The sequence below is a fragment of the Protopterus annectens genome, chromosome 9.part0, assembly GCF_019279795.1.
Source record: "Protopterus annectens isolate FY-2018-M chromosome 9.part0, PAN1.0, whole genome shotgun sequence".
Classification (NCBI taxonomy): domain Eukaryota; kingdom Metazoa; phylum Chordata; order Ceratodontiformes; family Protopteridae; genus Protopterus; species Protopterus annectens.
In genome coordinates this window covers 326,263,634-326,288,301 of record NC_056743.1, presented here as the reverse complement: position 1 = coordinate 326,288,301, position 24,668 = coordinate 326,263,634, and the positions used below count along the sequence as shown (strand labels likewise).

Genomic DNA, 24,668 nt, shown 5'->3' with positions numbered 1-24,668 from the left:
ATGGCAGAGGGCACTGTGTTACATTTTTCCAGTTCAATATTCAATGCAGTCTTTTCACATTTAAGAGAACAAGCCTATGGCTTACATTAATATTTACAAATAACAGAATTATCTACAAAATTCTATCTGGCTAGGCTGGCAGCCTTCACCTATCTTCACAGGTGTATACTAGGCTAACAACCACAAGGGCCCTTAAAAGCCTTGCTGTACAACCCAAATATAGCTGATGATTTCCTATATAGAATCAAGGAAAACCTGACCAAATTCTTAATAATTATGTTTAACAAAATATTGGTTTGTGGTTATGTTCCTCACCTACTGCAATATAGTGTAGTGCTACTAACTTAGAAAGGTGAATGCCACATCAAAGGCAGTCATTTTTAAACCCCTCTCACTGACCAGTGTTCTATGTCAAGTAGTGAACAATAGTCATAATAGAGTTTATCCAAGATGACACAGGGACTTGCTCCATGATATACAGGGATGAAGACCTGACTGTGACTCAGGCTACATGGGTGCAACTAGCACCCAGGGAATGGGAGGAGCTAACAAGAAGAGGGAGACAGAGGAGTGATAAGATTGAGGTCTGCTTGCCTCTCTTGGAGGACAAGGAAAGAAGTGCTGGGAAAAGGTTCCTGACTACCTTCTAGTGAGGGCTAGGATCCGGAGAGGCTTTACCTGGTTAAATGTGGTTGGCAGGAGCATAGAAAGTGGGCAGCTCCATCACCACATAGAACTGTATGTCCACACATAATACCCCACACAGAATGTTCAGCTAGTGAGTGTTGAGACCCACCTTCAGTTCAGTGCCACTGTCCTACCTTTTTGACCAACAAGCCTGACTGCTGTATGTCTTCTCTTATGCAATCCATCCATCACTTAACTGGATGTATCAGTTCATCAAGTTTTTTTTTTTTAATGTTAATGTTTCTTCAACATTTTCTTCACCAGATCATCTTCTGCTTTCCTGTACATGTGTCCAAATCACTGTAATAACCTCTCTGCAATTTTAGCTACATTGGCTTTTGCTCTGATGTCACCATTGCTTTCTCTATCCCACAGTGTGCATCCTACTACCCAACTCAGGCACTTCATTTCCATCACCTCTAGTTTCCTCAACTGCTCTGCCTTTACTGCCAAGGTTTCTGTACCCTATAATAGTACTGGCTGCACCACTGTTTTGTACACCTTACTTTTCAATTTCTTTGGCATTCTTCTGTCATGCAGTACCCCTGACCATCTGTGCCAGTTGGCTGCAGCCTCTCTAATTCTAGCTTTGACCTCCTCATTCAGACTTACCTTCTCCTCAACCACTACTCCTAGATACTTGAAGATATTAACCTGTTCCACTATATATCTTCTATTTCAGTCTTCAGCTTCTTCTTGTTTTCCTCATTTGCTGTCGTAATCATAGTCTTGTCTGCACTCACTTTCATCCCCTTGTGCCTTCACTTCTGCATTCCATTCCTCTATCCTTTGCTAAAGCTCCTCTTCAGAGTGTGCCTGTAATGCCAAAACAATGGAAAGGAGTGGGTCTGGGAGTTAACTCTGAAAAGGAGCAAAAATCTGGATGCAAAAACTGGGGAAGGGAAGCATGCACTAATCAAGAAGGTGAAGCTAGTGGGAGCTCAACAATGGTTTGATTGGTCAAGCAAGGAGGTAAGAAGACATGAGGAAATGTCTGGATTGTAGTTTTGGTGGGATAGTGGCCGATTCATTATATGAGCAGGTTGTAACTGGGGTAAGACTCAATATAACTAACCTGAATTAACCATGGGAATGGGGGGAGGTGAGGAAGTGTTGTACTTTGAATTTAACATCTGATGTTTAATAAAGCATGAATGTGTAAGTGGAAGTATAGTTTGGGGTAAGAAATAAAAAAAAGGTCTTTCTGCTTTTCCCAGTTAGGGGTCGCCACAGCGGAACTCCAGTCCACTAATGACTGGTAGTGGATTTTTACGGTGCCGAGTTGCCAGCCCGATGCCCAACCTTCAACTAAGGCACGCCCATTCACGCATGTCTTTCGAATGCCACTCGACTGTGGGGAGGACATGCAGACTCCACACAGAAGGCGCTCCAGACGAAAATCGAACAGGAGAACCCATTCACACACGCACCTATCTGCATGTCTTTAAACCTCACTCAACTGTGGGGAGGACATGCAGACTTGCGCAGAAGGTGCTCCAGCCAAGAATCAAATGGGAGAACCTCTTGCTGTGAGGCAACAATGCTAACCGCTGCATCACCACGGCCTACAGTTTGGGATAAGAAATGATAGTGCTGAATTATAGGGGGTGTTTTGGTTACGCATGAAGGGCGCATGAGTAAAATTGCATAGAATCCTTCTTATATTGTAATGAAGTTCTAAATGGTGCATATTTGGGATACAAGTACTATGATATAATGCTATATATTATGGGGGAAAAATTTGCCTGAGCATTATATTTCCTCTTACTCCTGATGTGCTAGAGCCCTGAATATTTCCATGAACAATAGTTGCTTTTTCTCCAGTCAACTTCCAGGTCTTTATCCTAGTCTGTTTTGAGCTTACAGCCATCTCTGACCACTGCTTTCAGCTGATTGTTGTAATCAGTGGTTTATGCTATGGGCCACCAGTTTCACTGGGGATAACTTTGCAATCTCTGATTCTATCATAATGCCCTATCCTTATTAGGAGAATGTTTTCCTGATGTGCATGTTGACCCCTGTTATGTGATCTTGTGACTGTGTAACTGTCTGTCTTGGGTGAACCACATGTTAACCACTACCAAATGATTTGGCAGATGGGAGATTATAATGGCCTCTCCATCTTTATTCCTGTTGCCAAACCTGTGTGGACCAAGACACTCCTCCTATCCCATTCTTTCTGTCCCAATATGAGCATTCAGGTATGCCATGATCAACACCAGCTCATGTTATCCTGATTTATCAAGCAGGTCCTGTATCGTCTGCCTGCATGCATTGTTTTCCTCATTATCACAACCCTGCTGTCGGCCATAGGGCAGTATTTATAATCTCAGCCTATTATTACACTGGAGTCTGATTGCCATGAGTCTCTCATTATTCTCTCATTGATTCTGATGACATCCCTCACCATAATTCCCACACCATTTTTAGTCTATCCTCCATCTGAGTTTTATACCTCATCTCCTGAAAAGACAACATTTCCAATTTCCTCCTTACCATTGTGCCATCTGCTTCCAAACTCTGGTCCTTCAATGAACCTTTATTCAGTGTAGCAAGCCTTGGCTCATTTTATCAGGTTGAGTGGTTTTATGTTCTGTTTTCACTCAACACAGCCATTCTAGATAACTCAGGCAGTGGCCAGCTAGTGTCATATTGACAAAGTGCTTCCAGGCTTTACAGCTGGCACACACTGGCCAATAGAAGCACACATACTCCCTCTCTCCATTAACATAGATCACAGGAATATGTAGATGTAGTTGGGTCCTCAGCCAAATTATTACTGGCAAATACCTATGCCCAGTTTTGCTGACATTAGTCAATGTGACCAAATAATCTGCAGCCAGTTTTTACACCATCAAGTAGCTAGCTCTGCTATATAGTATAATATTTTTTGTAAGAGAATCTGGGTTTAATTTTTTTAAGGAATAGTCATTGCTATACAATACAAAATGAAAAATGGATCCGAGCCCACTACAAGGGCCTCCTATTTGCTAATAAATTTAACTTTCAAACTATTTAATGAATGGTGCTACCTTCCACTAGCCAACAACATAATTGCACAAGATTCCTCATACTCCTTGAGAAGCTATGTCCATCTCAGACTTTTTAGACCCAATTCTCATTAGGAAGTTGTGAGAGCTTTCAATAAGAAGTAGCTTAGTAAGGGTGGGGCAAAGGGGGGCATGTGTCCTGGGTGCAGTCTGTCAGAAGGCACAATCTGAATGTCATTCCTGAATTTTCTGTATCAGCATTTCAGAAATCTTTGTACAGAAAGCAACTTTTTTGTGCTGTTGCTGGCAGGGAGGGGCATGCGCTTCAGACTGTGAGCAGTCAATTGTTTTTTGCTCTTCCAGTGAAGAGCTGGTAAGGAGGGGACCTGCTTCAGACTGACATTTTTTTTTGTTGTTTACTATGGACAAGGGGGTGGGTCATTGGTTTAGGGACTAGTACAAGCACTGTCATGAAAATGCTTACCTTTATTAAATTTTGTGTGTTTTATACTTTGGCTGTGTTTCTTCACTACAAATCTATTTTTGCTGTTTGGACTTGTTGTTGCAGGAAAGTTCATCCACAATGGCCTTCTTTTTACTGTTTTGGAGACATTTTCAATTGCCTTAGCCTAAAGTTGATCGAATTCCCTGACAAAAGTTGCTCTACCAGGTCTGGATCTATTTTCGTACCACTGGCACCTTCTCCGCTGATTACCCTTTCACACAACTTCCTGTAATCAAAAGCAGATTGACTTTTGCCTGACTGCCTTTCCCAAAGCTTTAGAACTGCACATTAAACAGAATTGTTCTGTATTCCTTAGGATATTTTTCTAGTTACTAACTTGTTCATGAGACTTGTGCAAATGGCTGTCAGATTAGTCAGGACCTCCTAACCTCTGTGTGCAGTCCTCTAACAGTCTCCGATTCAAATACTTTAATAAGATCTTTACATCAGTAGTATAACCTAAGATGACACTATTTTCATAAACGATTAGTATGAGATTTTCTTTCATCTGTTTAAGACTTTGCCAGACTAGTGATTACAGTGGAGGTCAGACTCATCGGCTTGTAATTTCCAGTATAAACTTTGTCCCTGACTATAAGAATGGCACTATATTCATTCCAGTTAGCTGATTCTCCTGAAACTTTTGAGAAGGGCTACTAGGGCAGTCCAGTCTTGCTCATTTGTCTGCAACTTGTGATGTAGCTCATCTAAGATAAGATTCTTCCTGACTGATGATCTGTGCCCCAAGTGTTGTCTATAACTAGAGTTATGTCCTATGTCAGGTTTGCCTCTTTGTACAAACAGTGATTAAAGAAGTCACTACATACTTTTGTAACACCCCCAACACTTTGACTTTTAGTATATTATTTCATTAAGGTCTGAAGCCAGGGCCTGGATTAACAAGGGGGCAGATGGAGCTGCACCTCCAGGCTGCAGATTTAAAATAGGCCCTGCTGCTACTGCTTTCATTTTAGTCTGAAATTTTTTACTATTGCCACACCCACACACACCCACACACACACACACACACACACAGACATACACACAAACTTGCGAGCACACACACACATATATATATATATATATATATATATATATATATATATATATATATATATATATATATATATATATATATAAATACACACACACATACACGTGCACTAAATAAACAGGCCTTTATAATTTTCTGTTTCATGCCCATGAGGCAAACAATCAAGCACTGTCCCCAGCCTGATTTGCTACATATCTTTTTTTACTCACTTTTTATCCAGTATTTCAGCACTTTTCCTCATGTATGCATTTGCAGCAACATTTCTTTACAGGGGCAAGCTATCCAATTTATACAAACAATCATTGCAGCATAGGAACATAGGAAGTTACTAGGCTATTGGCCCTGAGGCCCTTACAAGCCTAGCCAAGAATTTAGACCATGTTCTGACAAATCGGCACCCAATGCTCCTGTCTAGCAGGGACACAGGTGGAATCCCATGGGAGTAATGCCTGTTCTCCATCCAGTTATCCAGGTTGCGCTTAAAAAGGGTTAATGAGCTACTCTGCTTGATGTGGAGAGGGAGTCTATTCCACTGATGGGGGAGTCTCTGGGACACAAATCTGTCCCACCAATAAGTCCTATTGATGTCACAGATCAGGGTGAGGTCACGCATGTGGGTTACTTGAGTGGAGCTTGACTTGTGGATATGTAGCAGTCCCATCAAGGCAGAGTCAGAGATTGCTTTGTATGCCAGACAGAGGTCACCTCTGAGGATCTTTTATGAGACTGAGTAGAGGGACAAGGCTTTTAGCCTATCTGTGTAGGGTAGATGTTTGAGGCCCTGGATTCTTCTGGGTGTGGAACCTCTGTGGTCTCTCCAGCTGCTGCATGTGCTTTGTGAGTACATGCCAAAAGGGGCATTGTACTCAATAATGGGCCTTGTAAGGGAAGAATTCAGGGATGTTATCACCTCCTTGCCCCTGGATGAGATACCCTTACTAATGAGGTGGCCCATGTAGAAAGCTTTCAGTACAACTGAGGCAATATGGTGGTCAAAAGTCAGTTTGCTATCAACCTGGGTGTCCAAGTCCCTCACGACTGATTGCATGCTTAGGACCTTGATATTAATGTGATAATTTGTGGAAACATCACTTTCTCCAAGGGGGATAATGATGAATTTTTTGGTATTCAGTTTGAGGCCATGTTTCTGGCACCAGCCATTTTTTTTGGGCGAGACCCTCTTGGAGGATGTCAAAACACTAGGGGAATTGACAGCCCCCAGCTTGCAATCATCTGGAAACTTGGTCAGCCATATCCCACTGGTTTTGGCTTGCACCTCAGAAAAGTTTATCCTAAACAACAGAGGCCCCAAGACCAATCCCTGGGGTACACTGCTTACTACAGGTCTACAGCTTGAGGTGGCTTCCCCTATTTTGACTAGGTTGATTCTATCAGTAAGCTAGTTTGCTACCCATCTAGTAACATACAGATTGATTCCTAGCTCAGAGAGTTTATCTATTATACTCGATTGTGGAATAGTATCGAAGGCTTTGGCTAGGTCAAGGTAGGTGGTGTGCACCATCTTCCCCTCATCCATGGCTTCGTGACTGTCTCAAAAAAGTCGACCAAATTTAACAGGCACAACTTCCCCTTGACAAAACCAAACTGTGTGAGATCGAGTGTTTTGGAGGTTGCCAATGTCCATGTTAATGAGGTCCATGATGATCCATTCCATGGTCTTGCAGATCAGGTGAGTTAGGTTGATGGGTCTATAATTTCCTGGATCGGTGGATGCTCCACCTTTGTACAGAGGAACGACAGTGGCTGTCCTCCACTCAGCTAGGATGAAGCCAGTACTCAGGCTTTGGTTGAATAGGTTGTCTAATGGTGCTGCAAGTTCCTGCCTGAGTTCATGTAGGATGCAGCCTGGAATGTTATCGGGTCCCATGGAGGCTGTATTTTTTGCCTTTGAGAGGGCAGTGATGACTTGGTCCCTAGAGATAAGGGGATGGAGAGGGTCAGGCGCTGGGGATGTCCTGATTTACTGATAGGGAAACATAAGGATAATGTTTTTCACTAAACCTGTCTGCCAGCAGGTTGGCTATATCTATGGCATCTATGTGTGTGGTGTCCTTGACCACCCATTCTCAGTAGATGTGAGTGCTTCCTTTGAGATTGCAGACATAAGTGAAGAAGGCCTTATAATTGTAGATGGTTATAAACCACTGAAACATTAGGCATTAAAGTCATAGCATTAGCCTAGAAAATCATAGAAGAACCTCAAAGAGAAACGAAGTTCACCCCGGGGATCACTCCAGTGGCTCTACTTGATAAAGACACCAGGATTTAATGGTGGCATGATGCCAGAGCACTTCTATGGGCTAGGCTTGTAAAGGATCCAGGGCTGTTGGCCTAGTACACACCTATGAACCTATGAATCTATGAACAATTATTTTTTAAAATAGAGCATCTCCAAACACTACACTCTGAACAGTTCGGGATAATGAAAATGTGAAAATATTTACTTAGACGTGTAAATGCACTTTAGGTTTATGAAGAACATCTTGTAAACATAGGAAGAGCAAGGGTAAATCATAGCACTACATCTAACTCTGACCAGTGGCAAGGTATGCTCTGCTCTTTCCCTATGTTCTCTTCAGAAATGTAAAAGCATTTTTGTCTTAGTGTACATACTTCAAACAACACATTCATGTGTTTGCACCAGCTTTATGTTTCCTATCTTTTCTTCACTCCCTACCTCCGACCTTTCTCTTAGATTCAGTCATCATCTGGCAATATTGTCAATACAGACTGACTTGTTGCTTCAGAGCAGCACTGCATTATGGTCAGATGAAGTGGTATTTCCTTTTGGAATTATTAAAATGAAGTATATTGGACTTACTGTTTTTCTTCAAGGTTGTCTTCTGAAGATGTCATTTGCTGTAATTAGAGCCAAAACAGATACATTTAGAATAAATTTCTGTTAAAAATATCACATTTCTAAAATGCCAGGATATCGACTGTATTGCTAAAAGTGAAGATGAAACATTTATTTGCATACCAATATTCCAGCAGTCTTACTGCATACCAAGTTTGCTATTTTTAAATGTATATCTGGACATTTGCATTTCTGACAAAGAAAGAAGTTGGACAAGGAAAACAGTAAATAGAAAAGACAATGCAAAATAAATATGTATGATTTCCAGACAAAAGAAGCATTTAAGAATAATACACAGCTGTCAGAATTGTACATTTCTAAAGAGTAATGGCTAATACAAAATATACTCAAATAATGACACATTTCCAGCTTACTGGCTTTTGCTCACAGTGACTGCTGAATGTTAATAGTGTGTGTTTCACATGTTAACTTGCAAGGTATTTTGGCTGTGGCCACTAATACTATGATACCACTTTACATATGGATTGCATTGTACCCCACCAGGAGTTAGAACCCAAAAGCTTTTAATGCTCTTTCTTCCATGAAGATACATATAATGAAGTGTGCAAATCCTGGAACATATTCCTGGCTGATTAATATCAAAACATGAAACTAACTATCAAATCTTCAGGTAATATTTATCTACAGCACAGCATTAAAAACAAGTGCATCAACTAGGACTCAAACCCAGGTCTAGCTACTCTGACACTAAATTACTGAAGCAGCTGAGAAGTGGTCAAGGTGCTGGAGTACTCGTATCTCATATCTCACACTAATTAAATTCACAAAGACATACCAATGAAAAAACAGAAAGTGCAATCAAACACTTTCTCGAACCAGGTACAGAAACACATCCCTACTCCAATACAATACATTATGTAATCATGTAAAAAGGGGAAAGAGGAGTAGACATGCACATGCTCCTGTTTTACTTATAATTCAAATGAACAGCTGAATCAATCTGTAGCTTTGGTGGCAAAGGTTCTGGTTAAAGCACTGTAGCACTATAGAAGTACATGCTTCAACTAGGACTCCATTTGGGCTCTACTTAAGGACACATGCTGATGTACTCTCTACTTTCCATCTTTGATTAATCAAACTATTATGTTGGGACTATGAAATGTAAAGCAATATGTTGAAAAAATAATGCATTCCTGAAACTAGACAGATGACGTATTGCCACACTTTCTTTGTTCTCATTCATCTGTTTGCATGGATCACTGAGCCGTAGTTTGCTCATAATTAACCTGTTGTTTCCTCATTTGGCATCCCACAACTATAAGTTGAAGAGCAGGAAAAAAAAGGTCTGCTCACCAGTCTGGTGTTCCTCTCACATAAGGAGCAAGCCAGGTGTGTACCCCCCCAATCTGTCAATAATATGTCGCTGAAGTTGTTTTGCTATGTACATTAATGCTGCGTGTAACCACCAAACATTTTCTGTGTAGTGAAGCTTGATATCTGCTCTTTATTCAAGTCTTCACTGACATTTTTAAGCTTTCTGCTAACAAAAAAAGGAAGATGTAAAGGTCCTTTCCCTTCTTTAAAGTGTAGCAAACTGCTTCCTATAAATGTAACAAGTGGCCTGCTACAGTTGCTACAGAAAATGCATTCCCAGTATTCATTTCTGAATGTGTGTATTGCACTATACCTGACACGAAGCATTAAAGCAGCATCAACATTCAGAAACAAAATGCCAGCAATGAGGATTGTTCCAGAAACACAATGCCAGCGCTGAAGATTATTCCAGAAACAAAATGCCAGCACTGAGCATTGTTCCAGAAACAAAATGCCAGCAGTGAAGATTGTTCCAGAAACAAAATGCCAGCACTGAGGATTGTTCCAGAAATAAAATGCCAGCAGTGAAGATTGTTCCAGAAACAAAATGCCAGAACTGAGGATTGTTCCAGAAACAAAATGGCAGCACTGAGGATTGTTCCAGAAACAAAATGCCAGCACTGAAGATTGTTCCAGAAACCAAATGCCAACACTTAGGATTGTTCCAGAAACAAAATGCCAGCACTGAAGATTGTTCCAGAAACAAAATGCCAGCACTGAAGATTGTTCCAAAGTGCCCCTTGACATGTTGTGCCTGGGGTGGATTTCCCCTCTGCCCCACTCTAGAATGGCTTCTGATGTATCACTATATCAGAAATAATCAGAGCAATAGAAAAACAGCAATTTGAAGTTCAGTCTTGTGAGTACCCTTTGCTATAAAATTCTAAAAATCTAACTGACAGTCTGAAGCCCAATAAGGTAAAACTATCATCAAACGTAAGAAGGCAGCAATGTCTTGGGTAACAAAGTACCACTGAATCATTAATGTAATGTTTGAGTTTCAGGATATCAGTTCAGTTGTAAGTTTGAAAAAACACTGTAAAGAGCTGGACTTGTGCCACAGTACTTTGGCCAAATGGTAAGTGTCTATCAAATCAGGGAGAGGTGAGGATTTTGGATAGAACAGGGCAGTAATCAGAAAGATAGTGCTTTTACAGTTTCCACCAGCCTGCTATTTCCTTTTAGACAGGCCATGTTGTCTGACTCAGACATTAAAGCAGAAATAAGGCACCATGAGGTCCTTCTTGGGTGGACATTGTACAGAGCTCTGCCAGAGAAGTTCATAGAGAATGGAACTTCTGCATGTTTAGGATAACTCAAGAGTGCGTGCCCCCTTATGTTCAGCAATGATAGTAATGGAAAAACTGTCCCATCCAAACAGTGTACCCCCCATCCCCATTACCCTTAACCACAAACTCAGACTGACCTCTTGAATGTCATTTCCAATAGTATCCCCTATATGTATTCTGTATGGCTGAATTGTACAGGATACTGACTTAAATGGTGTATGTCCCAAACGGCAGCTCCAGTTCTAACATAAAATGTAACTGACAAGTAAATGAAACCTCATCCACCTGCTGCAACTCATCAGCTCCTGGCTAATTCACTTTGATTGTACACTGTACAGTGAACACACACAAATAATATTCAGGACAAACAACCTGGTCAGAAATGCAGTTCATCATACCCATCAAATGCCCTTATTTCCATACAGTACATGGTCAGCATAAAAAATAACATTCAATATAACAAAATAGCAGATATTCCTTGTCTAAAGTGCAACAGTGGAAAGGAACAAACCTCCCCATATATCCACTGCAGTTCACTAAACTCATCAAATACCCTTAATGCCACATACTACATTATCAGCCAACAATAACAATAACATTCAACACAGCAAAAAGTTACACACCCCTGCTCCATCATCTTTTTATTGCCTAAATAAAAAAAATATAGTCCACAATTGTCTTCCACACACAATCCCAACCCACCAGCCAGGACTCCAACCACACATTCCTTATACAAAACTGTCTCATGAGCTTCTTCCCTGGACTGAGGAACCTCTCGCACTCCTCAGCAATTTCCTTCTTACTGACAAAACTACAGCATTTTAGCTTCTTTTTTATATCTCCACCTAAAGTCCAACAAATAATCATAACTTCTTAGCGTTTTCAAATCACATTGTCTGTATAGCAACTGTAAACACAAAGTCATGAATTAAGATACAGTCAATGTTCATTTTTTAACACTGACACTTTGCACAGTGACTGTAAAATCACCTTTTATGACAGGAATGTGTAAAGGTATTTTAGGCATCAATATGATGAGCCCCAAGATGTATTCTTGAATTCTGACTTCATTCCAGACATATGAAGATACATATGAACTGTGAAATCTTTTGAAATGGAATTGTACAGCGATACAATTTCAAGATACAAGATTCAAGAGCCTAAGATGAATAATCTGAGTTTTTTCCCCCAAATTGTTAAACCTCCCTCAGATTTAAGAGTATACATTTAGTGTGATGCATCATTTCCATGAAATTAAAGCTAAACATGTTTATACCAAATTTTGGCAATGATTATTTGTGTAACCCAGTTTAAGAGCTATTAAATTCTTTATATTTATTTCTGTTCCAAAAGTCAATTTTGGATAAAATCTAAATGAACAGCAAGTACTAAATCATCCTTTGAGACAAAATAACACAATAATATCCCTGACATAATGATACATACCCACAAATGAGTATTCTGATTTTTTTTCTAAACTATCCAGAGCTGACCTCCCAATACTTTTGTCTGGGCTTGTTGTCCAGGGTAATTCCCTCTCACCTCCAGAATTCATGTTCACTGCCTGCTAAACTGCATTATTATCTCTTACCTCCTAAACTCATATTGATTGTTAGTTGCTCAGGGTTACTCCATTCTACCTCCTGAACTCGTGGTCATTGTTTTTTTCCCAGAGTCATTCCATCCCACCTCATGAGGTCATGCTCAGCTGTTTTCCTGTACAGTGCTCTCATTGCAAGGTAATCTCTTTCTCATCTCGCAATTTCCTTTTTGTTGTTTGTGGTCCAGGGATGCCCATGACCTCCTACTTCATTTTCACTGCTCATACTTTGATGGGTGCCATACTCATAACTGAGGGTGTTTAACTGTTTCATGATCTAAGGCTTGTTCCAAAGGTGTGATTGTGGTTTTTGCGGTTTTCCTGTTTTGTTTCTGTTCGCATGAGCTGTTTCTGAATATTCTGTTTTCTTCTAAGCCCCTAATTACATACTTTTTTGATTCTATGTGTATACAACCTGTGGCTTTTTTACTGTTCTTGCTGCCTTAGTTGTGGTTAAAAAGGCTCTTCTAAGAGCAATCTTTTCTCCAAGGTATGAAATGACTGACTAGGTAAACCTTGGTGCAAAGGTTGGAAGGATTAAATATGTGTTACAGAGATTCTCACTCTTTCTTTTTAGTGGTCTGGCACAAAATGACGGAAAGACAAAATTCTGTCCAGTATTAGCAAACATTTGTTATAATAAAAGCACCTGTTTAAGTGGTAGATTTGCCTGAGGCACAACATTTCTATTACAGAAGCTTACATGGCAATGATTTATTGAGGGAGAAAAAAAGAATGTTTAAATACAACATAAAATCAAGTCATACATCAGATATGTTAAACTGAGCAATTCTCTTTTGATCATGGGATGCAGAAAATAAATCATACAGTGTATCACTGCATATAAAATGTCTATTTTTTATAGGGAGTTATTTTGATGCCACGTGTACCATAGCATGGACTGGAAATTGTCAGCTCCAAACTTAAATGCAAAGATATGACACTAGCAGTCATACCTCTCAAGTGTACCTCATTATGAGGAACATACCTCATTTGGGGTCCTAAAAAGTTCATGTGCCTCAAATTTTCTCAAAGTTCCACCTTGAAAGAGTCTGTCACACATTCATTGTTAGGAATTTTTTTAAGTGAAATTGATGATAAATAGAAATTAATTACATTAATTTATTAAAGGACCTTCTTTATAAGCAAAATCAGCATATTTAAACCATCCTATGACCTTCCTAGTTGAAGTTGTTGATAAGCTGTTAGCAAGTGTTCCACATTTTGTCCATTTGTTCCACATTATGAAGGCGAGTGTTCCTCATTTTGGAGATGGAAGGTTGAGAGCTATGCTAGCAGTTAACCATAACTCTAAGACAAATTTGCATGTAGTCTGATGAAGTACCCTGTTATTTCATTTCATGATTAGTACACAGGTATAAGAAAGAAAATGTAGTTGGTACTGTCTTTTCACATTGTGCTAACCATTTTCATTACCATTTCATTTGCATATAGCTTATATTATAGAAGGTCAAATTCCAAAAGCATTGTGGTTGTGATGCAAAGCCTCTGTACTGTAACTTATTGTTCTCATGAACTGTGTCCACAGCCACTTCCTGTCATGCAGAATATAACAGAGGCTAGGGAGCACCATTCTTCTTCTATTGGCTTTTCCCAGTTAGGGGTCACCACAGCGGAACTCCGGTACGCTAATGAATGGCAGTAGATTTTTACGATGCCGAGGTGCCAGCTCGATGCCCAACCTTCAACGAAGGCATGCCCATTTATGCATGTCTTTCGGATGCCATGTGACCATGGGGAGGACATGCAGATTCCACACACAAGGTGCTCCAGCTGAGAATTGAACGGGAGAACCTCTTGCTGTGAGGTGACAATGCTACCGCTGCACCATCGCGGTCTCACTGCTCAAAATGGTACCATACCACAGATGAGGGATAGGACAGTTTAGCAGCATGAAATGTTAATGAATCTCTTTTCAATGAAATGCATATTATGAAAAATGCTGTGGAAAGTCAACACGAAATGACAAAGCAGTGAAAGTTACACCAGCAAAACAGCTACAAAGGACTAGAACATGGAGGGATTTCAAGATGTAAAATATAAGTCGTGGAGGTCAGCAGGCATAGCAGGAAACTGAAATGACAACCCCTTTTTATTTACAGGGCCAATAAGAGCATTCATATACATGGGAGTGTTATAACTTTCACAGGTCAGGTATCCGACTGAAAAAAAGTCGTATAAACCAGGTAGGTTGGCAATGGTTACAATATAAAATGCTCACACTCAATATTTTAGAGCATATTATCACACAGATTGGCTGCTGCAGAAAGCAAGATAGGGTGATCTCAGGACATCAGCACCGTAGACCCCATAGCACAATGACCACCTAGGTCATACAGGGCAATGCTGACCATTCTTGCATGGAAGGAGTAGGGATAACAGGCAGAATGGTCTGATGATATAAACTGAAAAAATGCCAGCACAAAACTCAGTATATATCAGCAACAAAACTACAGCAATACTAAGATAAAACTTAAGTATTTTAATACATATCAAACAATTCAATAATACAGACCGGTTTCAGCCTAACATGGCTTTCCTCAGTGGAACAAGAAAAGTACAAACAGCTGTCCTGTGTTGCTGTAGTTTTGTTGCTGATATATACTGAGTTTTGTGCTGGCATATTTTCAGTTACTGATAGTTTGTTTTGCCTTGCACTTGGATCCTACTTGCAGGGCTTTTCTCTTTTTCCTGATGATATAAACACCAGTAACTGCACCTATTATCAGGAGGTGTACAATCATAAAGTGGTGGCATGAAGTCGAGCAAGAGTGCCGTGAAGGACAGCGCATTCAGAACTGATGATCAATATCACTTTTTTCTAAGGCTCACAGTGAAATGATATATCATAGTAAGTGAGCTAAACTGCAAGGGAAGGGTGTCAGATAAAGTTTTAGATACTGGAATAGTTACGTAGCAGTGATAAATATTTCATACCTATGGGCAGTGGAAAAGGTCTGAATGAGAGTAAGCCATTAAGTAGAACTCTTTGAACATGCAATATCATATGATCAGCTGAAATGACTTATAATAGTAAATACAGATTCATGAAAAGGCAACTTGGGGATGGTAATGACAGGGCTAAAATGGTCAGTGGTGTGCATACATATGTCAAGGCTAAGAGATCCTATCACTTCTCCCTGCAAAGTATAATATTACAGTCAGGCACAGATAAATATTAATTTAGTACCCCAATACACTGTATAAAACAGCACTGTGTCTAGCTTTGGATACAGGAGATTGGCATAGCTCTCAACCTTCCATCTCTAAAATGAGGAACACTAGCCCTCATAATGTGGAAGAAATAGGCAAAATGTGGAACACGTACTAATGGCTTACTAACATCTTCAACTAGGAAGGTCATACACTGGTTAAAATATGCTGGTTTTACTTATAAAGAAGATCTTTTAATGAATTAATATGATTAATTTCTATTTACAATGGATTTCACTATAAAAATTCCTAACACTGAATGTGTGACAGAGTCTATCAATGTGGAACTTTGAGAAACTTCGAGGAATATGAACTTTTTAAGACCCCAAATGAGGTATGTTCCTCGTAATGAGGTATACTTGAGAGGTATGGGGATTGGCCACTGAGGGGAACTTAGCTGAAGAACAGTGTCCTATAGCTACAGCCATATCCTGACACATGTTATTGTTTTAAGAAATGAGGGTTCTTTTTCAACTGAAAGAAGCCCTATCAGTTGCTCAGCTGGGCGGTTTCACTGATCTGTGGAGATAAGTATACTAATGTAGTCAACAGTACATAGAAATGAAACATTTTTACATGTCAGTACAACATTAAAGATGGTTTATTAAATGGATCACAGTACTTGAGTATATCAGCAGAATGGGATGTCACATTGAACAAATGCACTTTAACACAGGCAGTTAAGGGTACTCTGTAATCCTCATTTTGAGTCCCTCAATTTTGACTTGCAAACTATGCATCATTGAGCAAATCACTTAACCACACAGTGCTCCTGGGTCACTCCTTGAAAAGAGACACTTGTATTCTAGTGGTCTAACCCAGCTAACAAATAAAACAACATAAGATAAAATAATCTAAAAAAAAAAAACTTTTAGTTTTACCAATACAATTTAATTGAGGGAAGAAAAATATAATGGTTTTATGTTTTTTATTAATAGACTTTATAGTTTCTAAAGCACATACAATGCATTTGAAGGAAACTTTTCAAATTGCACATGCAACAGATTTTACCCTTAAGAAATCAGTGACATTTGATAATCAAAGTCCAAAATATATTGATCGTTAGACTGGTCCAACATTTTTAGAATCAATAATGTCCAAAATAAGTATTTAGTCAACGTTAAAACGAACAAACCTTTTCTAGACAATAAGTTTACTATTTCCTGTGTAGCTTGATGTCTATATCAAAATAATATGCTCGACTGAGTAATAAAGGTAGCACAGCTAGTGGCCTGTACAAGAAAGATACTGAGAATATTTATGGACAATGGTGCAGAACTCTTATATTTTTCACAAAGGTTGCGAATGCTGGAAATTGTTAGATGTCCAATGTATGCTGTCATAGCAGTAATCATGCTTTAAATAAATCTAAGTCAAACATTTTGTTTTCTCATAGGGCTGCCTGTAACAGAGATGAAGAGGTTTGTTTAAACACTGGGCTAGATCATATTTTGAGAATCGTAAAAGAGAGACAAAGCTGTTGAGAGAGAAAATATGCCTTGATCATTTTGACTTGTTTAGAGAAACATAAATAATGTCCATAATTTTACAGACTATTTTCATTTTGCTCTAATTTGCTTAGACGTTGTAATGATTTATGCAGTTTATTTCTTTGCCAAAAAGTAATGTAAACAGTCAATGAAACATTGAAGAGTAGATGTTTTAGCCAAACGTTTTTGATACTCATATTTGGGCAGAGCACAAGAGCAGAATATAAGCTTAATATAAGAATGAGTACTAAAAAACATAAGTCATGGGGTTTATGGAGCAGGAAAACATAAGTCATGGGGTTTATGGAGCAGGAAAACATAAGTCATGGGGTTTATGGAGCAGGAAAACATAAGTCATGGGGTTTATGGAGCAGGAAAACATAAGTCATGGGGTTTATGGAGCAGGAAAACATAAGTCATGGGATTTATGGAGCAGGAAAACATAAGTCATGGGGTTTATGGAGCAGGAAAACATAAGTCATGGGGTTTATGGAGCAGGAAAACATAAGTCATGGGGTTTATGGAGCAGGAAAACATAAGTCATGGGGTTTATGGAGCAGGAAAACATAAGTCATGGGGTTTATGGAGCAGGAAAACATAAGTCATGGGGTTTATGGAGCAGGAAAACATAAGTCATGGGGTTTATGGAGCAGGAAAACATAAGTCATGGGATTTATGGAGTATGATAAACTCAAATGTGTTTAAATCAAGTGCGCAATGATCACATATTTGTAAAACAGTAGAGAGAGATGTTTTAAGTCAAGAATGTTGTATGTAAGAGAGAAAAGAGGGCAGGAAAAAACTGCTACTGAAGCTGGAGTAGCCTTCCTCCTTTAACAAAGCATATGTTGCTGCATTATTTTTCTCTTTGCTTCACAGCATCTAGCTTTCCAACTCGGTCATAATATGCACGTTGTGTGCCTTCCTCCATTTATTAGCTGTAGATTTCTTTTTTAGTTGTTGAAGATTTTTTCTTTCCCCTGCATCACCTATGGCTCCCTATCCAATGCCCACATCCATCCTGGGTCTACCAGCCAGCTTAACCTCTTGGATCAACTCTGTAGGGATGGGGCCAATGCAGAATTTGAGGGCATCCTGGGGATCTGGCCATTTACATCTATCAGGGCAGAGTTGTTGATTTCTAATCTTTCTTCTAGAACCAAACAGTCAAAGCAATAGGCCCATATATGCTAGTTATGAGTATATTCAAAAATAAGTGTGTCTTAAGAATAAAACTAATAGGTCTGCATGTATTTTTAGGCAAAATAGGTATAGCTATAGGCGGTTAAAGCACAGCATTTGACTTACATAAAACTGTAATAAGTAATGGTCAGAAAGTAAATATTCATCCATTAGTCTAAATTAATATGTTCACATCCAGTATTAGCATTAATAAACTACATGCAATGCTGATTTTCTGTTGAGTAACGGCAACTTGTAGTAACTTCTTTTTAAAGAAGAATGTAAAAGTTACAACACCCCAAACATATTTAAAATGAAATGCTGCTTTTCAAAATGTTTATGAAATTAAATCGACTGTTCAGAAAGGTCTGATTTTGTGCAAATCAAAAATAGGCCAAAATAACCCCTTGTTATAATTTTGAACAAATAAGACCACCATATAGCACCTGTGACTTTACAAACTCATTTCTCAGCAGCATATTCAGGAAATCTATTCCAGCTGACATTAGAGAGTGATGGGGAGAGAGACCTTGTTTTATAGCCAGTTTATGAGAACTACTAAGTTACTCACAGTTTCTGGATCTCGCATGGATTTCTTTTTATTTTAAGCTTTTCCTAAAACAAAAGTAACTTTTTATAAATTAATTTATTTTTGTCTGAATTGTCCATGAATACAAAAACTTTGAGTAGGTCAATGCATTTTTAATACATACCAATGCATTGGTTATAATGTTAACATTTGCTGGAGCAACTTCTTAACAGTATTCTAGTCTGGATGTTTTGGACCTCTTAATACGAGTTCTGCTCTGATTGTATATCTTTGATACTACCTTCACTGGTTATTCTATCATAGCTTTTTCCAGCAGCTGATGTGTTGTCTTGTTTTCAATTTGAATCTATATATAAACACTTGAGAGACACAATAGCGCTGATGTATCTGTTTCCTACATTTGCAGGTACTGAATCTATTGTTGATGTTCCAGGATATAACCTTTCATACTTTTTAATAATCCAAGCTTCTGGCATCGTCCTACCAACTAGATATAATTTGTTCAACAAATTGACCATCCTTTGCTTTCAAGGCCAATCACACTTCTGTGGCAAACCTTTCAAATGCGGAGAAACATGGTGACCTTTAAAGGTGACTTCTTGTACTTAAGGTCCTTGCCATGATGTCATATGATTCTATATGGCATCTGCATACTTTTGATCTTGTTTCTGCTATTGCACACCTTGTTTCTTCATTTAGACATGGCTAACACAAAGCTATGGTCTCCAATATAGTCTGGAAAGAAAGCAATTTCCAGATCATGATTTCTCCTTTCCTAGCAAGAGATTTAGCATCAGCCCTAAACTTACCATATGCTTTGAGCAACAAACAACACAAGAAGTGGAAGGACCCTAGTCTTCACTGTTATTGTACTGGACAATGCCCTGTAGCTGTCATGTCTTTGTGAACCATGGATCATCACCGAATATGCCGTCATAGCACCCACCATTACAATGACTTCTATGGTATGAGAATGCAGCTGGGCCTTAGTGTTTGACATGTGAGACTAGAAATGTTCAACACTGTTATTTTTGAAATTCTTCATGTGGCTACACATTTCATACATTTTACTTAAAATGTGTGTATGTCCCCACTCCTTAGAACACAGCTTACTGAATCAGAACTGTTATGCAGGAAAAGGCACAGGTGGTGACCCTACATCTGTGCATTAGTAGAGAAGGTTACCAGGATGATATGAGGTAAATGCCAAGACTAAAGTAATTTAAATATAGTTCCAGAATATACTTGTTTCAGATCAATTCTTAGCTTTTAACACGGTTTGAATTAATATTGCTTCTGACTTTTCTTATTTGGCTTTTATATATCTTTCTGGGTGATCTTTTTAATTGGTAAGACAAAAGTGCATACATTTAATAGAAGAGATAGACAGGTTTAGCTGATGCCATATATTTATCAGTGATATCAAGTTTATATCATTCATGCCGTCTAAACCATATTAAAATGGAATATCTGAAGAACAGATCTGTGCAAGACATCAGACTTGGAAGCTGTGCTAATAACACAAATAGGCATTCCACTTTCCAGGCAAGAGATGGACTTTTATAGCCACTGTTGGATACTATATATTTTTTTCTCCCTGCTGCTGGCAAATTATCAGCCATCCTGCAATTGACTGACCCATTGGATCCTCAATGGAGTGAGTGCGCAACCTTGACATCTGGATGGGTGACCGTAAATTCACCTGGGGGTGACACCTATGTCCCTCATGGACAGGGGCAGTCGATGCTGATCACAAAATTGCTCTGCTAACTATGACTATCTAACTATGGTCAATAAGAGTATTCTGTTTTTTACATGGCTAGGCTTATAAAGGCCCTAGGGCCATTAAGCTAGTAATCTCCTATGAACTTATGGACCTATAAAAGACATGACATTGCATGGTAACTAACTTATTTTGTCCTCTTTTGTCTCAGGGCTTTGTGAAATAAGTTCATTTCAAGTTATTTCATGCTAAAATAAACAACTTATCAAAGACAAAGGTTGGCTGTTTTTAATCAGCTTTTCATTTTTACAGTACTGACTCTGCTACCAGAAGTTGGCGAGATTTCTTTATGTAGATAAAATATTCATATTGTAGTATACCACTTTGTAATAAGTGCCTCTTTGTGGTATACTACCACTTTGTGGTACACTACCCCTCTGTAATAATTGTGTCTTTGTAATAAGTGGCTCCTTGTGGTACACTACCACTGTATAAGTGTATCTTTCTGGTATACTGCCAATTTTTAATACATGCCTCCTTGTGATACACTGCCACTTTGTAATAAGTGTATCTTTCTGGTATACTGCCACTTTGTAATAAGTGCCTCCTTGTGATACACTGCCAAATTGTAATAAATGTCGCCTTGTGGTAAACTACCACTTTGTAATAAGTGTATCTTTTTGGTATACTGCCATTTTGTAATAAGTTCTTGTTTGTGGTACACTGCCACATTGTAATAAGTGCCTCCTTGTGGTACACTACCACTTTGTGGAAAAATACCACTTTGTAGTACACTGCCACTTTGTAATACATGTATGTTTCTGGTATAGTGCTACTTTGTAATAACTGCCTCCTTGTGATACACTTCCACTTTGTAATAAGTGCCTCTTTCTGGTACACTACCACTTGTTCCTGGTACACCATCACTTTGAGGAATGTTACCACTTTGTAGTGCACTGCTACTTTGTAATAAGTGTCTGTTTGTAGTACACTGCTATTTTGTAATAGGTGCTTGTTTGTAGTACACTGCTATTTTGTAATAAGTGCTGGTTTGTAGTACACTACCACTTTGTAATACGTGTCTGTTTGTAGTCCACTGCTACTTTGTAATAGGTGCTTGTTTGTAGTACACTGCCACTTTGTAATAAGTGTCTGTTTGTAGTGCACTGCTATTTTGTAATAAGTGCTTGTTTGTAGTACACTACCACTTTGTAATAAGTGCCTGTTTGTAGTACACTGCTACTTTGTAATACGTGCCTGTTTGTAGTACACTGCTATTTTGTAATAAGTGCTTGTTTGTAGTACACTACCACTTTGTAATAAGTGCTTGTTTGTAATACACTGCTACTTTGTAATAAGTGCCTGTTTGTAGTACACTGCTTCTTTGTAATAAGTGCTTGTTTGTAGTACACTGCCACTTTGTAATAAGCGCCTGTTTGTAGTACACTGCCACTTTGTAATAAGTGCCTGTTTGTAGTACACTGCTACTTTGTAATAAGTGTTTGTTTGTAATACACTGCTACTTTGTAATACGTGCCTGTTTGTAGTACACTGCTACTTTGTAATAAGTGCCTGTTTGTAATACACTGCTACTTTGTAATAAGTGCCTGTTTGTAATACACTGCTACTTTGTAATAAGTGCCTGTTTGTAATACACTGCTACTTTGTAATAAGTGCCTGTTTGTAGTACACTGCTACTTTGTAATAAGTGCCTGTTTGTAGTACACTGCTACTTTGTAATAGGTGCTTGTTTGTAGTACACTGCCACTTTGTAATAAGTGCCTGTTTGTAATACACTGCTACTTTGTAATACGTGCCTGTTTGTAGTACACTGCTACTTTGTAATAAGTGCTTGTTTGTAGTATACTACCACTTTGTAATAAGTGCCTGTTTGTAGTACACTGCCGCTTTGTAATAAGTGCCTCTTTCTGGTACACGACCACTTGTAATACATGTATGTTTCTTGTACACTATCGCTTTGTAGAACATTATCACTTTGTAGTGCACTGCTACTTTGTAATAAGTGCTTTTTTGTAGTAACACTGCCACTTTGTAATAAGTGCCTGTTTGTGGTATACTGCCATTTTGTAGTATACTGCCACTTTGTAATAAGTGCCTGTTTGTGGTACACTGCCACTTTGAGCACACTACTCCAGACGTATTTCATTGCAGACATTGCCAACACTTATTAACTATAAGTGCTATATAAAAGTATGTTGGTGGAACAGAAACAGAGTACTGTGTTAAAATCAAAATAAGTACTAAAATGAAGTCATGAATGATGATGTATTGTTCTGATTATATACAACCCAAATATTTGCCATGCCTGCCCAATGGATTTTCAAACAGTATTCTTACAAGTACATAAAGTGAATGCATCGGGTTAAAATTTTAATTAAAAGTCTTCCAAGTCCATAGCAAAATAGCACATATAAAGAAGGGAATGAAAAGAAATGTTTATCAATATTAAAAAGAAAATTGTTGTCACATGATAAAGAAATTAATAGTTTTTAAAGCATTCTGCAGTGATAACATCATGTTTCAAGGTTACCGAGTTTAATTCCTTCTACCTTCATTTGTCTGCTGTGTGACTGTGAGTAAATCACTTAACCAGATGGAGCTCTCGGTTCACCCCTAAAAAGGGATACTTGCAACCTGGTCAACAAATAGGTAAAATAAAAAGGTGGAAGAAGAGCCAAGGGGAAACTTGGAAAGGAAGAACAGTCTCTGCCAATATAGGCTTCAACAACAAGCTATCAATAATATTAACCCAGAATGAATCGACACTGTGTCCTATGAAATAAAAAAATGCTTTATTTAAAAGTGCTTTAACATTTTTATCTCAATATTTACACTTCATCAGAAATAAATACTGAACAATCAATAAAATATGTAAGAGTTACAGTGGATATTAGGCTTGGATTCATAGGCAGACACTGTAAATGTATGCAGTGCTAAGATCTTAGAAAGTACACAAGTGGCAAAGAGACAAACAAAGAACTGCATACAGAAATTGCCACAGTGGTAATGGGCTGAACAGCACTATGTTGCTATATATATCAGGAGCATTACTACAACAGATTGAACGGCCAACATTAAGGACATCATAACGAAGGCAGGCTAGCATATCTGAGTCAGTGTCCCACATGTGCAATGCAGTGACATATAACTGCACTAGCATCTGGCAATACCCCGAGGGCAGCTGAGCTGATCACAACAGCCAAGAGTCAGTGTAATGTGGGTGTGCACAGCAAAGGAGCAACCCTGAGCATCAAACAAATGGTGACAAAATGAGATAGACAGAAAAGGGAAGATAGAAAGCAGAGGTATATACAGAAAAGTAACTGTAAGGCATGAATGTTGGAGGGAAGGAAAGGTCATGTTTTTTTTTTGGGGGGGGGGTAGATCTCTTTTATAATTTCCACAAAAGGAAGGTTAGTGGTCTATGCTGTTGTGGCAGGGGAGGATACCCTATGGCCTTCAGAGCAGGGAAATTGCTGGCTGAAAAATTATTGTGTCTGTTATTCAAAACCAGTTATTTTACATTAAGAAGATTTGTGGTGTACACTCTTCTTGGGGGAGAGGGTAGCTTCCACCCTTCTGAGCTGGGAATTCCTGGTGAAGGCTTACAGTGTCTGTTATTCTAAGTGCTTTGTTCTGGCTTAAACACTTGGGCTCCAAACCATTCATTTTCCATTAGGAAGGTTTGTGGTCAACATTCTTGTGGCACAAAAGGATAACCTATGCCTTTCTGAGCTGGGAATTGCTGTTGTAAGTCTTGTTTGCCTTTAGTTGATTGGTTAGAGGGCTAGCTTGTTTAAAAATTTGAATCTCTGTGCCTGGGACATTGGGCAACCATGCCATTTGAGAAGTAAGATGATGCTGGTTTCTGCTAATCTTTGCAAAAGCTAAGACTTACATTACCATATCCACTGTTTTGGTACTTATTTCTCATATTGTTTTTGTCACAGCTGCATTAATTGAGTGTTTCTGTTTTGAGTATCTGCACTTTTTTTTAACCTTTTTTCCAGTCTTTAGTTAGAACTGCCTTCCTTGGTTCCACTTTAATAAGAGTTGAGGGGCCTAAGTTATTTTCTGGCCCAGGATTGTGTAAAGGAAAGAGGAGTGTTTTTGATTGGCCACAGGGCCTT

General features: G+C 38.8%; 1 protein-coding gene across 3 annotated transcripts in view; it reads right to left on the bottom strand.

The window, feature by feature from the left end:
• The window catches only part of P2RX1 (purinergic receptor P2X 1), an 834,383-nt gene that overhangs the window by 66,675 nt on the left and 743,040 nt on the right, over positions 1 to 24,668 (bottom strand). For all 3 annotated transcript variants that reach the window (XM_044082908.1, XM_044082906.1, XM_044082907.1), the window contains one exon: positions 8,079 to 8,116. In XM_044082908.1, the coding sequence (XP_043938843.1) occupies positions 8,079 to 8,116 (38 nt within the window). The remainder of the gene's footprint in view (positions 1 to 8,078; positions 8,117 to 24,668) is intronic.